The sequence below is a fragment of the Pezoporus flaviventris genome, unplaced genomic scaffold (genome assembly GCF_033815535.1).
Source record: "Pezoporus flaviventris isolate CSIRO_AGI_PZ_B2104156 unplaced genomic scaffold, CSIRO_AGI_Pfla_v1 ptg000213l, whole genome shotgun sequence".
Lineage (NCBI taxonomy): Eukaryota > Metazoa > Chordata > Aves > Psittaciformes > Psittacidae > Pezoporus > Pezoporus flaviventris.
Genome location: NW_026892761.1, coordinates 1209784 through 1224937, shown reverse-complemented (window position 1 = coordinate 1224937; position 15154 = coordinate 1209784). Strand labels below are relative to the sequence as shown.

The window sequence follows — 15154 nt, the reverse complement described above, 5'->3', positions numbered from 1 at the left end:
GCCCCGCGCCAGCAGCGGGGACAAACCAGCCCCATTCTATGCAACGTCCCAGCGGAGCATCCCTGGAGCAAGCGCCGTGCGTGCGGCATCCCGGAGCGGGGCCCGACCCGCGCCTCCGCTTCCTACCTCGGGTCGCGAGCAGCCACGGTCCCCATCACCCCGTGCCGGTGTCCGGTACCTTCGGGTTCCAAGCCCGGCACCCCGCGGGGCTCGCGGTCCCCACACACGCAGTCTTCCTGTGCCGTCTTCCTCCCTGCAACGTCTTCCTCCCGCCGCCTCGGTGCTCCCGTTGCTCGCAGGCTCCGCGCCTCCCCGGGGATGTCCCTGTCACGGTCCTCGCTGCCGTGCCCCCCGCACTCCGCGCAGGCAGCCGCAGCGCACAGCAGCAGCGCAAGGCTTCCCCCCGCGGTGCCGGCGCGGCCCCGCTCCTCTGCCCCCGTCTCTCCTGTAAATAGCAGACACTACAGCAATAATTTTCCGTGCATGATGATAGATTTTTTCTGCCAGGTTTTGTACTCGCCAGCCCCCAGTAGGAGGAATCCACTGAGAACCGGCCGCCCGCAGTATTACTTGTAACGCAATTCAGGGATATAAAAGGGATTTCTGCCACTAACCGCGTGTCTCGGGCATTTATACCGGGGAGGGGAGAGCGGGTGGTGGATCCCCATCCCGTGGAGTCAGTCCCAAGGGTATCACCCGCCCCAAGCCAAGGGCTGGATGTGTTCTGGCACCCGGAGCACCCAGGACTGCCCGCCTTGCTTTGCCAGCACCAGCAGGAGCCAGAGATCCCCTGCTGCGGTGAGCGGTGCGCTGGGAACATCGCCCTGCCCGGGAATGCGGCAGAGCAGTGACCTGGAAGTAAAGCGCCGTGTGAAACCCTGGCAGCGGGGCTCAGAGCCCGGCGGGCAGCCTCGGGGGGGGGGGGGGGGGGGGGCAGTGATGGGATTCAGCTGTGATGGATAGGGAGGATTTGGTGTTTGCATCCCCTCCTGCCCACACAGAGGCACAGATGGGGCAGTGGGAGCAGCTCCAGGGCAGGCAGGAGCTCCTGGCCCCCACTCGCTGCCTTCCCTCCCCACGGATGGGTGCCAAAGGGAAAAGGTGAGTTTTTTTGGGCCTCCAGGACATCAGCAAAGCCCTCGCTGAGCCCTGTGCTCCCGGTGACATCGGTGCTGCCCCTCAGGCACAGTGATTCACCTGTGAAGTCACCACGGGATTCATCCTGACAAAATCTCATCCTGCAGCTCCATAAACCGGTCCCTGACCATCCTCATCACTGCTCCTCACACGGGCAGTGCCCGGTCACACCAGTGTGTTTCTGAGTCAGTGCTGGGGCTGGGGACCTTCCGTGCCCCCTGGGAGCCAGGGTGAGGGGACCGGGAGCAGCCAACCATCAGCGTCATGGATCCAGGCTGCCGTGGTTGCAGCCACCAGTGGGATATCAGGATATGAGATCCAATTCTTCCCAGGAGCCTCTGCACCATTTGGAACACTGGGCTGGAGAAATGACCTAGAAAGATTCAGAGCCGGAATGCTGCGGTGTGCGCCTGGCTGCAGAGCATCTGCGCTGCACTGCTCAGCTCTGGGGCTGCCTCGTGCCTCCTCTTCCTCACCGAGGACCCCATGGGCATCAGTGCAGCAGGGGTGGGTGGGGGCACATCCTAGCTCCTGTGAGGTGCCGCAGGCTTAGCCTTAGTGCCCCACTTGGCCAGGCAGGAGCAGAGACCCTCAGGCAGCCCCCAAGGAGCAGCAGAGACCCTCAGCACATGGAGCAGCCCCGGAGAGGGGCTCATCCCTACCCGCAGCCTCGCCGGGGCGGAGAGCAACGGGCACCGGGCCAGGCCGCGCTGGCACCGGGCCCGCAGCCGGTCCTGCCCCTTCACTGTGACTCTGCAAAACCTCGGGGCGGGCGCGGTGGCGATGACGGTGGTGATGGCCGGGCCGGGAGGAAGTAAAGGGGCCCGGCTGGGCGCTGCCCTGCTCCGGGTGGAGAAGTGCGCTCGGCCGGGCCCGCAGCAGGAAGGACGAAGCCAGCTCCGGGCAGCAGCAGCCATGGCAGAGCCCGGGGACCAGAGCATCCACACGCAGCACATCTCGGCCGTGCACAACGTGCCCATGCGCGTCCTCATCCGGCCCATCCCTGCGCAGCTGGAGCCGGACAAGGTGCGGAGCATGATGGAGACCTTGCAGGTGAGCGGCCCCGCTCCCCCGGGACCCCTCCACTGTGATGGGGATCCCCGGCACAGGCTGTGGCGGTGTCATCGCCGGGGGGTCTTGTCCTTGGCAGGAGGACCCCGAGCGGGTGCCCCCCATCGACGTGCTCTGGATCAAGGGCACCCAGGGCGGGGATTACTTCTACTCCTTCGGGGGCTGCCACCGCTTCGCCGCCCACCAGGCGCTCAACCGGGAGACCATCCCCGCCAAGATCATCCCGTCCACGCTCAGCGACCTCCGCACGTACCTGGGCTCTTCCACGCCGCTCCTGCGCTAGCCCGGGGCACCGGAGCGGCGGAGGAGCGCGGCGGCGACAGCAGGTGGCGCTGTTGTGACGCGCGGGGCCGGTATTGGCCTCCGGGACCGGGAAGGGATGGACCGGGATAGACGGGATGGGATGGGATGGACAGGGACAAGATGAACAGATGAACCGGGATGAGAAAAAGGGTGGACCAGGACGGTATGGGATGAACCAGGACGGAACGAGATGGACCAGGTTGAACAGGGATGGGATGGGACAGAATGGACCAAGATTGAGAGGGATGAACTGGGATGGGATGAGACAGGATGAACTGGAATGGGGTGGGATGAACTAGGATGAAATGGGACAGGACAGGCTGAACGGGGATGGGATGAACTGGGATGGGTTGTGTTGAGATGATCCGAGACGGTCTGAACCAGGACAGGATAGGACAGGCTAAACCGGGTCATAGCTCAATGGGGATGGGCTCAACCAGGACGGGATGCAGTGAACCAGGGCACAACTCAGCCAGGAATGGCTGAACCGGAACGAGTTGAACCGGGGCACACTGGAACTGAGCCAGGTCACAGCCCATCCAGGGCACCACGGAACCAGGAAGGGACAAGGGCAAACCGAGACACAGCCAGAGCAGGACGCAGCCGTACGGGGCAGAGGCACAGATGAACCGAATGGCCAGTCTCCACTGACTCTGGGCTCACCCTGTGCCTGGGCTGTGCCTACCCCAAAACCTTCCTGTCCCCCTCCCTGGACACATCCCGTGGGGACACCCCTGCTGCACCCGGAATAAAGGCAATCAAACCCCACAAGTCTGGGGGCTGGTGTTGGGGGAATGTGCTCTGCAAAGGGACAGATGCTTTCCTTGGGACTGGATGCTCTGCAAGGGGACAGATGCTGTATTCGGGATGGATGCTGTGCCAGACATGGTGAGGGTGCCCAGCAGGGCCAGGGTCAGCTCTCACGTGGGAGCACATGTGGTCTCACCACGCTGGGATGCTGTCACTTCTGCAAACGGCCACGTCTTCACCCCATGTGCAGGCTGGAAAACCCGCCCTGAGCATCCCCTGGGCATCTCGGCATCCCTTTGAGCCAGGAACCCCGGTCCAGGGAGGGGAAAGGCCACTGACTCACCCCCCACACTGTGAATCAGCAGGACTGGGACAGGAACCACAGCCGGTCATTCTGCCCTCGCTCTGCTCCCTCGGCCACGCTCCTTCCTGGATGGATCCTGCCCTGTCTCGGCAGGAATGGGCTGGGAAGAGGAGCTGGGAGGAGGGCACAGCCACGCAGGCAGCAGCTCTGGATGGCAGGAGCTGGCCCTGCTGCCCATTGCTGACAGCACAGGGTGAGCTGGGTGCTGCTGTGCTAGAGCATCCCCCCAGCCCCTTCCCTAGCAGAGCCAAGGGAAGAGGCTGGATGGAGGCTCTGTTCCGTGTGCGGCATCCAAGCAGTCTCCGGAGGGAGGAAGCCCTGGAAGCGCTCATGGAGCGAGCAGCCCCGTCCGCGGCTCCCGGATGGGCCGTAAATTTCTCCGAAGAATTGTGGCGTGCTAAAAAGTTTCCTCCTCTTACAGAGATGGGGGAAAGGGAGGAGGTGGCAGCTCCTGCGGCAGCGCGGCGCGGCACCAGGGTGCCCACGGCTGGGTGCCCCGTGGCAGCCACTGGGATTTGCCCCCAGTGCTGGGCATCTCCCATGGGCTCTGCTCATCCCCATCTGCCTGGGTTTGTGCCCCACACAAAGGGAGCTGGGTGGGAGGCAGCTCAGCAGGGCTGGGAGCCCATGAGAGGGCATGAACCAGATCCCGCACCTCCCTCCTTGCACCCCATAGGGCTGGGATACCCTCTGCAGGATCCACTCTTCCAGCTTCCCATCCCCTTTAACCAGTGCCAGGATTATCCGTGCCAGCCCCACGGTGCCCTGTGACACCGCTCCAGGGCTTGGTGGCACCGGTTGGACCCAGGACCGGTCACTGTGTCCCTGGGGCTGTGTGAGCATCCCCAGGGCTGGCGGTCACATCCCGGGGCTGGCAGAGGGCAGGCAGTACGAGCTGGTCCCCATGTGGTGCTGCCGGTGCCACAACCCTGGCACAGGACTGGGTCTCACCAGCGCCGGCGACCCCGCATCGGCTTCCTGCGCCCGTCTGTCCATCCCTCCACCTGTCCCCCTTCCCTCTGCCTGACCCGGGGCTCTCCGGTGTCGCCGCTGACAGCCGATCCCGGCTGCCTCCAATCCATTCGTTCCAGAGCAGGAACAAAGGCGCTTTGTGGGCTCCCCCCGGCCCCGCGCTGCCTGGGGGGGGGGGGTCCTGCCTCCGGAACTGGGGCAGACTTCCCCCCGCGACAGGCATGTAATGCCTTCCAGACCCACAGCCCGGCCCGCAGGTACAGCCCCCTGCGGGGAGGGGCCTGGGGCGCCCCACACTGCCCCGGGGACACCCCAGGGGGGTCAGGCAGGGACCGCATCCAGGGCTCCCCGAAGGGCTTCACCCCTCCTGGTTCCATTGAACCCCTTTTGCTGCTTCCTCCCCATACAGGGGAGCTCCGGGGGCTCCCAGATTTGCTGGTCCTGGTCTCCCTGTGTCGGCAAGAAGGGGCCAGACCCGGCCATTCCCATGAGCTGGGGATGGTTGTGGGGTGAGGGTGAGTGGGGACAGGCAGCACCTTCAGGGGTCTTGGTGGGATGGGCTGGGAAGAGATGGGATGGGATTAGATGGGGTCGAATGGATTGGATGAGGTGGGATGGGATCAGATCAGGTGGGATGGGACGGATTGGATTGGATGGGATATGATAGGATGGAATATGATGGGATGGGATGGATTGGATGGGATATGATGGGATGGGATATGATGGGATGGGACGGATTGTATGGGATATGGTAGGATGGGATATGATGGGATGGATTGGATGGGATATGATAGGATGGGATATGATGGGATGGGATATGATGGGGTGGGATGGATTGGATGGGATATGATATGATGGGATATGATGGGATGGGATGGATTGGATGGGATATGATAGGATGGGATATGATGGGATGGATTGGATGGGATATGATAGGATGGGATATGATGGGATGGGATGGATTGGATGGGATGGGATGGGATGGGATATGATGGGATGGATTGGATGGGGCATGATAGGATGGGATATGATGGGATGGGACGGATTGTATGGGATATGATAGGATGGGATATGATGGGATGGATTGTATGGGATATGATAGGATGGGATATGATGGGATGGATTGGGTGGGATATGATGGGATGGGTCAGGTCAGCCCAGCCCTGCTTCCCCTGGGCTCAGCAGGGTCAGACCCAGCGTCCTGCAGGCCACATGTGCCGGCGCTGCCACGGGTCTGGAATCCATTTGCCTCGCCGGCAGCGGTGTTTTCCCAGCAGGGCCCGAGCAGCCCCCGGGGGCTGGGGGCAGCCCCGGCCCCGGCCCATCTGCTCCCTCTTTGTTTTCTTACACTTAAGCATCACCTCGCTCATAAACACTCCCCAGTGCGGGGGGCAGGGGGCACTTCCCTGCCAGCAGAGCCAGGACTTGGCCCCCGGGTACCCAGCACCCGAACCCAGCCCTAAGGGTGCCCCTCCATTGGCCACCCTCAGCCTGGAGGCGCCTGGTGGGTTGGGTGCTGAGGCCATGCCCCCTCCATGCCACACATCCTATGCAGGGTCCCATCCACCCCCTGCCTTCCATCCATGCCCAACCCATGGTGCTGCGTGCTCCATGCCCAGGGCTGTGAATTGTGGCGCTGGAGCTGAAGGCCTTGGTCCAGTGACCGGTTTTGTGTGGCTGGATCCACTGGGAGAGCCGGGAAGCCGAACACAGGCGCATCCTGGCACCCGCTCAGGTTTGCGATGCTGCAGCCTCGCATGCACCCCTCCATACTCACATACACCCGTGCGCACACATGCATGGCTATACGCATCTATACACACATGCCCATACATGAGTGGACATGTGGATACGTGAGCATCCACGCACATGCTCGCATGCACTCATATGTGCACATGCATGCGGTGCCCCCACACACACTGCTGCTGTGTCCCCACGTGTCCCGTCCTCCATAGCAGCAGCACAGGCCACCAGCGCCCCACACATGGCCGTACCCCCCCCCCCAAGAGCCCCAGGGCTCCCCCCAGCCTGTCCCCGTCAGCTGGTGGCCATGTGTGGGGCAGTGCAGCTGAGTACACAGCCCCTGCCATCCGTCTTGCTGCCTGTCAGGGCTGGGGGCTGCTGCGGCCCCCCCAGCCCCGGCCCAGCAGGAAGCTGGGGCGAGAACAGGGCAGGAGCTGGGGGTCCTCTCTCTGCACCGGCACCTGCGGGCTCCCTGCCTGCATCCAGGGGCTTGTCCGTGCCCTGCTCTGCCCCTCTGCAGGGGTAGGAACAGCCCCAGGCAGGGGCTATTGCCAGGGTTAAGGTGAGGTGAGGAGCAGCAGGAGATGCAGCTGGCAAGGCACACGTCCCCATGGCCATGCGGATGCCCCCAGCCCCAGCAGGACCTCCAGCCCCCAGCACAGCCCTCTGCCCCCCACAGTGTGATTTACAGGCTCTGCAAAGGCAGACAAATGGTGAAGGAAAACAGGGCAGGGGTCCCACGGTGAGGGGCTGCCTGTGCCCCACGGGGGGGACAGGGTCCGTTTGCTCACAGCCGGTGGGATCGGTGGGCAGTGAAGCAGTGCCGGTGCTAGGCAGCACAGACACCCGGCCACGGTCCCGGTAACGACACCAGCCCCAGAGCCCCACACATGAGCTCCAGTCCTGCAGCCACGGGGCTTTGGCCATGGGCCACGTCCTTGGGAGCCAGGTCCTGCCCTCGGCTCGCCTTTGCCATGCCCGGAGCATCGCCAAGCCACCGGGGCAGGGGAGGAAGGCGGGCAGGAAACTTCCCTCCTGCTTGCTTGGCCCAGCTGGCTGCCCCCCACCTGCTCTGGGGGTGCCGGGCTTGGGGCTGGGAGGTGAAGGCAGAGTGGGACCCACACAGACACCCTCGGTGAGGAGTAGCAGGGGGTGACCATCAGTTGTGGTATCGGGTGCCCAGGAAGGCCCAGGAGCCACCCGCAGGGACGCTGGTGGCTCCGGCTGCTGCCAGCTCAGTTCTCCCCTCGCAGGAAAAGCCTCTGAGCTCCCACTGCCGGTGCACAGCGGAGGGAGGAAACGCTCCTGCTGCCCTGCAGTGCTGCCTGCGACACTGCCCGTGCCCCTGGCCATGTCCCCGCTGCGGGCAGGAGGGTGGCAGGCCCTGGGGATGGAGGGACAAGGGGTGCAGAGCAGCCCTGTGGGACTGCCCACCTCGGGCACCCTCCTGGGCACAGACCCCACCTCAGCAGAGCACAGTGGGGTGTCAGAGCAATGTGTCCCCCTCCAATAAACACCCTGGGGACTGCACCGGTGCCACCCACTCCTGGGTACCAGCCCCATCCCATCTTCCGTGCGCCAGGTTTGCCCCGTGCAGGACCCCAGGCTGGCCGAGGCTGGGGACACAGTACCCATGGGTGGCACCGCGTGTGGCATCCCCCCGCAGCCCATGGACGGTGAGGAATGCAGCTCAGGGAGCGCTTCCCATGCGGTGTCAATGGCAGCGGCACCACCGGTACCACCATGGGCACGACCCGGAGCCCGGCGCCGGTGCAAGGTGCGCGGCCAGCCCGGGGCTCTGGAGCGGGACCGGGCCCGCGGCCGCAGCCAGCGCTGGCTCCCGCGGGCCGGGGCGAGGACACGGCCCTGGCCGGAGGCGCTGGGGGCCGGCTGGGGGTGGGCTCCGGCGCCAGCCCCTCCCCGCCCGTATAAACCTCGAGTCCCCCCCGCAGCCGCTCGTCCCAGCCCTGCTCGGCCGCCGGAGCGGAGCAGCCGCGGGAAGGCGCCCGGCAGCGGCCGTGTCGACAGGGGAAGGGTCCCCGCAGCGCCGGGGGGTGCCCCCAGCAGGGCCTTGGGGGGCACGGGCGGGCACCCCACCATGGCCTTCACCATGCTGCGCCCCGTGGCCGCCCGCGTGCTCTACCCCGACCTCAGCATCCTCTCGGAGGACGAGGAGAACCGGAGCGAGAGCGACACGTCGGACCAGTCGTTCGGGTGCTGCGAGGGCGCCGAGGCTCGCCGCAAGCTGCCGCGCAAACCGGGGCCCATGGTGATGGTGAAGCAGAGGCAAGCGGCCAACGCGAGGGAGCGGGACCGGACCCAGAGCGTTAACACGGCCTTCACCGCCCTGCGGACCCTCATCCCCACCGAGCCCGTGGATCGGAAGCTGTCCAAGATCGAGACCCTCCGCCTGGCTTCCAGCTACATCTCCCACCTGGCCAACGTGCTGCTGCTGGGCGAGGGCTGCGAGGACGGGCAGCCCTGCTTCAGTGCCATCTATGGGGCCAAGGGCGACCTGGACAGCAAGCAGCCCCGCAGCATCTGCACCTTCTGCCTCAGCAACCAGCGGAAAGGGGTGAGCGGGGCGCTGGGGTGGGGGTCCCTGGGGGAGCGGGGCCATGGGGTTCCTGCGCTGAGGGGCTTGGTGGGAACCGCAGGCTCTGGCTCCAGCTTTGGCTGCTCCCGGCCAAGCGCCGCTCGTAGCCGCACGCCCACAGCTCCCGCTCGCGTCAGAGGGCAGGGCTGCTCCCCCACGTCCGTCCGGGATGGGAGGTCTCGAGGGGTTAAAGTCACCCCGGTGCGGGGGGCATTCGGCTGCTTCGGGAGGGGGGGAGCTCAGACCTCGAAAGCTGACCCCATCCTTGTCACCATCCCCACCCCTGTCCCCCGTGCAGTTCCTGATGCGATGAGACAGGCAGGGCACAGAACGCGTTGGCCTCAAGCGGGGTCTGTCAGCAGCACCAGCGCGGCTCCCACATGGGCCAGAGGGCTGAGCTAGGTCATGGCATGGAGCCCCTGCCCTGCCTGACCCCCCAGCACCCTGCGGCTCAGAGGGCACCTTCCCCACGGTGAGCCCATCCCGCTGCCCACGCTGGGACCCTGGGTTCCCCTGGAATGGGCTCTGCAGGGTGAGGGGCTGGCAGCATCCTGGCCCCATGGGCATCCCTTGGCAGGGACATGAACCGGGGCTGCTGGACCTGCCACTGGCCCCACAACCTGTCCCATGTGTGACCATGGGGCACGCTCCAGCCCCTAGGGACTCTTTTGGTTCCAGTTGCTCCATTTTAACTGTTCCTCCTGCACCGGACTCTGCAGCTTCCACAGCCCTTCCCAGGGGACACCCAGCCCTGCTCCTTGCTGTTGCTGCCCCGGGCTGAGATCCTCTGGCCAGGGCTGAGCTGTGTCCATGGGCTGCTCCCCAGGGCTGGAGCTGGGGGGCTGGCACAGTGCTGGACCCCCAGGAGACCCTGCAGAGGTACCAGGGCTGTGACACCCAGAGCTATGGGGACAACAGCAGGAGCTGGGCTGGGATCCGGCTCTTTGCCTCCTGGATCTGGGGCTGGGCTGGAAATGGGTTGGGTTGGGCTGGAAATGGCCTGGGCTGGAAATGGGCTGTACTGGGCCACGTTGGGCTGTGCTAGCCTGGAAATGGGCTGGGGTGTGATGGGCTCTGCTGAGCCAGGCTGGGTTATACTGGGTTGTTCAGGGCTAGACCTGGGCCATGCTGGTCTATGCTGGGTTATACTGGGCACAGCGAGGCTGAAGTTGCGCTGGTGCACTGGGAGATGGGGTTGGGCCTCCTCATCCTTCGTGGGGCCATGTCTCTGTCCTGGGTCTGTAGATCACAGCAGCACCGAGCACCCACAAGGGCTGTGTCCCTGCAGGGTGACAGGGCCACGGGCACCCACCTCAGGGTCCCCGTAACCTCCACTTCCCATCCACCTACCCATGCACTAACCATGCAGTGCCCTGCCTGCCCAGCCTGGACCACCCCAGCACATCCCCATGGCCATTTCAGAGCGACTCCTCCATGCAGGGCAATCACAGGGCGGTGTTGGGCAGCAATGGGGCACCCCACAGCGGGACACCCCCGGTGCCTGCAGCTCTCGCTCCTCTCTCCGCAGGGCGGCCGGAGGGACCTCGGGGGCAACTGCCTGAAGGTGCGGGGGGTGACCCCGCTGCGGGTGTCGCGGAGATGAGCCGGGGCCCGGCAGCACCCGCCTGACACAGCGGCAGCGCCAGAGACCGCAGCGGGGAGGGAGGGAGCCGGAGCCCGCGATGGCGGCAGGGCCGCGGGCTGGCACCGCACCGGCACCAACACCGGCACCGACCCCGGCGCCGGCAGCGGGGCAGGAGGACGCTCCTGGGGCCGAGGCTGCCGGAGATGGGGGTCCCCGCGCCCCAGGGCTGCACTGGAAGGGGCGCGCTGGGGCCGGCGTCGAGGCGCTCCGGGCTGGGCACACGGTGCCGATGGCGGCCCCGCGGCGCTGGTTCTGCTCCTGCAGCACCTGGAAATAAACGTTATTTTTATGATGGGCCGGTGCCTGCCTGAGCCCGGCGTGGGGCAGGGTGGGGGGCGAGGGGGCACGGACCCGGTTCCATGGCACTGGAGCCAGTGCGACCATCCCAGCTCTCCCCACAGATCCACATGCGGTGAGACCCCCGGGCACAGCTGGCCCCACGTCCCCAGCCCTTGGCGACAACTTCAGCTCCACAAGGGCTACGGGAGCCCCAATACCACCCGTGTTGTGCCATGCCAGGGGATGGGGATGGCACTGCCAGCCCTGTGCCGTAGCCATGAGCGCCCCGGCGGTGGCTTGGGGTTGGTGTCGGTGCTTTTGTGCCTTCCCCCGTGCCTGGACTGCTGTGACTGCCACCACCGCCACTGCCACCATCACCGCGACGGCCACCAATGGTCGCCACCGCTGCCACCGCCACCAACACCCTCCTGGTGCCACCAGCACCGTGATGGTCCCCAGCACTGCAGCTGCAACCAACACCATTGCCACCACAGTGGCTGTGCGTGGTGGGGCTGCAGCGGCAGCACCTACACGGGGTCAGGCTGGGACAAGAGGGGTTCCCAGGCCGGGTTCCCCTGGGGGGGGGGGGCCGGTTCAGCTGATGTCGGGGTCACCGGGCCTGGGAAAGGTGCCACCGTGCCGAGCCCCACGGCTCCCAGGGGCCCGCAGCTGCAGATGGGGCTGCCGGGAGGAGGTCCTGCTCCATCACCCTGGGGTGCTGCAGCCAGCGGGGAGCAGGGGGACACCGCGGGGTCCTGCAGGAGCCTCCCCCTGCCCAGCCATGGGGCTGGGTGAAGGCAGGAGCCCAGCGGCACCTTTCAGCCCCCCCCCCCCCCCGGCCCGGCTCGGGCTCCCCCTGGCCCGGGTTTGATTTATGGAGCTGACAGCGCGGCGCAGCTGTGAGAGCTGGTCCCAGGCAGGGAGCGGGGTGGGTGGGAGAGGTTTGTTCTCAGCGTGGATAATGCGTCCCAGGCCCCAATAAACAGCCGTGAGATTCTCCAAACAGCCCGGGACACAGGATCCTGCCCCCGGCTTTATTGGGGGGCAAAGGGGGGGTTGCTCTGCAAACAGCCCGACCCACACATGAAAGGGGGATGTGCCCCTGAGTGGCGGCTCCAGAGCCCCCTGGGGCCAGCGAGGGCTGGTGGTCTCAGTGCTGGGGGCACGGCAGGGCCCAGCACGCCGTGTGCAAGTCTCAGTGTGTCCCAGCCGCTGGGATGTGGGTCCTGGTGCTGAGCATGGGGGTCCCAGAACGTCCCAGCGCCAGCAGTGAGAGCCCCAGCAAGCTCCAGTGTAAAGGCCATGGGTTCCAGTAAGTCCCAGTGCAGGAGATGTGCACTTTGTATGTCCCAGTGTCAGGGACTGGGACTCCAAAAGGCCCCAGTGTAAGGACCATGGATCCCAGTACGTCCTGATGCTGGGACCATGGATCCCAGTATGTCCCAGTACCAGGGACTGGGCCTCCAGCAAGCCCCCAGTGTAAACCATGGATTCCAGTACATCCCAGTACGGGAGCCACAGGCCGCAGCACATCCCACTGCCAGCAATTAGGGACACAACAAGCTCCAACATAACAGCCATGGGTCCCAATATATCCCATCACTGGGGCTGCGCATCCCAACATGTCCCAGCACTGTGGCCATGGGTCCCAGCACGTCCCAGTGCCAACCCCGCGGGTCCCAGCACATCCCGGTGCCAACCCCGCGGGTCCCAGCACATCCTGGTGCCAAGCCCATGGGTCCCAGCACATCCCGGTGCCAAGCCCATGGGTCCCAGCACATCCCGGTGCCAAGCCCATGGGTCCCAGCACATCCCGGTGCCAAGCCCATGGGTCCCAGCACATCCCGGTGCCAAGCTCATGGGTCCCAGCACATTCCAGCCCCTCCCAGCACCACGAGAGGGAAACGGTGACTCAGAGGCACTGGGGCCCACAGGCCCTATGGGAGCCGGGTGCCCCTTTGCCCTGTGCGGGGTGAGCACCGCGGCCACCAGCACCCGAGCCCCAGTGCCGGGCACCGCAGCCCCGCGCTCCCCTCCCATCCTCTCCCCTTCCTGCGCTCGGACACCCTTGGAAAGGCTCTTGGCCGCTTTCTCTGAGACAGGAAGGTGTCCCCGAGTCTCAGGAAGGAAAAACACTCAGTGCTGAACCCACAAAGACCGTCTCCGAGGGGCCGGGGCTGGAGAGGCTCCAGGCCTGACATCACCTGGGAACTGGAACCAGGACCGCAGCTGCACTCCGCGCACGGTATTTTTTTCTTTAACTTGTGTTTTTAAACTTTCTTTTTATAGAATTCTTTTTTTTTTTTTTTTTCCCCTTTCCCTTCTCCATTCCCCTCCCAAATAGTTCAGCCTCTCCAGCGAGGCTGGAATGCAGGAGGGCTGCACCCGCAGCCTGCAATGATGGGATGGTCCAGGATGGGTCCGGATGGGCTGGGACTGCTGGAGCCATAGGCAGGGGCTCGCTTCCCACTGATGGGGGACCAGGACCCCATAGCCCCCAGCACCGCTGTGCACCAGGGATGGTGGGAAGGGACCCAAAGCCATGTGGGGACCCAGGAGCATCTGTCCAGCCATGGGGGTGTGGGAGGATGGAGGGCAGAGGGGTCTGCGCTGCTCTCCTGACTCACAGCCCCTGGGATGCGGCAGCAGGGTCAAACCATGTCTGAGCCCAAGCCCGGGCCTGAGTCAGCCAGGCAAGAGGAGGCAGCCAGGGCTGGGTGACACAGAGGCAGATTTCAGCCCCAGAACCCAGCCCTCCTCAGGCCTTGTCCTTTGGCAACACCTTTGGGTGCTGCCTGGCCCTCCCTGGGCTCATGGCAGCACAGAGGCTCAAGACAAAGATCCCAACGTGTCCTGCACCAGAGCAAAGCTCAGTGTTTGCTGTCCAGGGAATCCTCCCTGTGGCAGTGACCACAGCAATGGATTGAGCACCACAGGTCACCCCCGGCCCCATCCCACCTGTGGTGCTCAGTGACCCCCAGGATCTAGATGGCAGCGGGTGGGTATAGGGGGATAAGGGAGGGAGGAAAGGGGGACAGGTGGAGGAAAGGACCAGAATGGGCAGGCAGGGCTGGGATGGGAGAGGGAGGACGGGGTGGGATGGGATGGAATGGGATGGGGTGGGATGGGATGGGATAGGATGGGATGGGATTGGGTGGGATGGGGTGGATGGGATGGGATGGGATGGGATGGGATGGGATGGGATGGGGTGGGATGGGGTGGGATGGGATGGGATGGGATGGGATGGGATGGGATGGGATGGGATGGGATGGGGTGGGATGGGGTGGGATGGGGTGGGATGGGATGGATGGGATGGGGTGGGATGAGCAGACCAGGGGTCAGCGTGGAGGCCCCTACCCTCGGATACTGACCCTGCCAGCACCCTACCAGTGTCCCTGGGGGAGAACCAGAGCCAAGGGTCTGCTTGAGATCCCCGGGACCACGCCAGCTCCTCACCACCCCACCAAGGCCAGCGGCGTCTCCACAGCCCAGTGCCATCCCTAAGGGACACACAGCCGAGGTCCCCCTTGTCCCCGGGACGCAGGGGACAGGAGCGCAGCCCCCTCGGAGCCGGTCACCCTGCCAGGAGCCGGTGCCAGGCACGGTCCCGGGGGACACGGGCCCCTGCCGGCAGGGACAGGGTGTGAAGCGCGGCGCGGGGTGAAAGTCAGGTTAATCTCCCGCTGGAGCTTCCCTCTGCAAACAATAAGACAATGCCCGGCCGGGGCCGCCTGCGTAACGCGGAGGGGAAGTTGTAATATTTGCATTTAGCACTCAGTCAATTAAGGCAGAAAGAGGAAAAAGCGCTGGGGGTAATCAGAGCCCGGCTGGCCCCGTGCCCTGCCCCACGGCCAGCGGCCCCACGGGGCTCAGCCCCACAAGCCAGCACGAGCAGGCATGGACGGGAAGGGAGATGTGTCCCTCGATGGACGTGTCCCCATCGCTGGGGCATGCAGCCGGAGGCGCTCACGGGCAGCAAACACGGATCTCCTGCAGCACCAGAGAAGGGAATTGGGCCAGGAGCTTATTTCAGTCCAGACCTGCTCATGGGGATGGATCTGCAGCCGGGGGCGGCCGAGCAGGAGAGGTGGTGGGGATGCTCACCTCCAGCTTGTTGGGGGTCCAGGGATGGACCTGGGGTGAGGGCAGTTCTGCAGGGCTGGGGGTCTGAACTGCTTCCCCCCTGGGCAGGGGGCACACGGGGCTGGACCCAACCTTCAGAGTCGGAACCAGGGGCTCGGGATGGCTCCATCCCCTCCGTGTCCCTACGTCCTCCATTTGCGGACCCCAAAAT

The 15154-nt window shown here is 65.3% G+C and overlaps 2 protein-coding genes across 2 annotated transcripts; both read left to right on the top strand.

Moving 5' to 3' along the window:
- Positions 1-1009: 1009 nt before the first annotated feature.
- On the top strand, positions 1010-2633 carry SRXN1 (sulfiredoxin 1). Its single transcript, XM_061442045.1, has 3 exons — positions 1010-1101; positions 1713-2190; positions 2288-2633. Exons 1-3 carry the CDS (start codon positions 1010-1012, stop codon positions 2489-2491), a joined length of 774 nt encoding a protein of 257 aa, XP_061298029.1. The 3' UTR covers positions 2492-2633.
- A 5642-nt stretch (positions 2634-8275) lies between these two features.
- TCF15 (transcription factor 15) lies at positions 8276-10868 on the top strand. The gene is made up of 2 exons (XM_061441290.1): positions 8276-8915; positions 10465-10868. The coding sequence occupies exons 1-2, from the start codon at positions 8439-8441 to the stop codon at positions 10537-10539; spliced, it is 552 nt and encodes a 183-aa protein (XP_061297274.1). The 5' UTR covers positions 8276-8438; the 3' UTR covers positions 10540-10868.
- Positions 10869-15154: the final 4286 nt, after the last annotated feature.

Coding starts and splice junctions, on each gene's coding strand:
- SRXN1 (XM_061442045.1), top strand. CDS start 1,010: ATGGGGCAGTGGGAGCAGCTCCAGGGCAGGCAGGAGCTCCTGGCCCCC. Junction 1,102..1,712: donor ATGGGTGCCAAAGGGAAAAG/GTGAGTTTTTTT, acceptor CCACTTGGCCAG/GCAGGAGCAGAGACCCTCAG. Junction 2,191..2,287: donor GCATGATGGAGACCTTGCAG/GTGAGCGGCCCC, acceptor TGTCCTTGGCAG/GAGGACCCCGAGCGGGTGCC.
- TCF15 (XM_061441290.1), top strand. CDS start 8,439: ATGGCCTTCACCATGCTGCGCCCCGTGGCCGCCCGCGTGCTCTACCCC. Junction 8,916..10,464: donor TCAGCAACCAGCGGAAAGGG/GTGAGCGGGGCG, acceptor CTCTCTCCGCAG/GGCGGCCGGAGGGACCTCGG.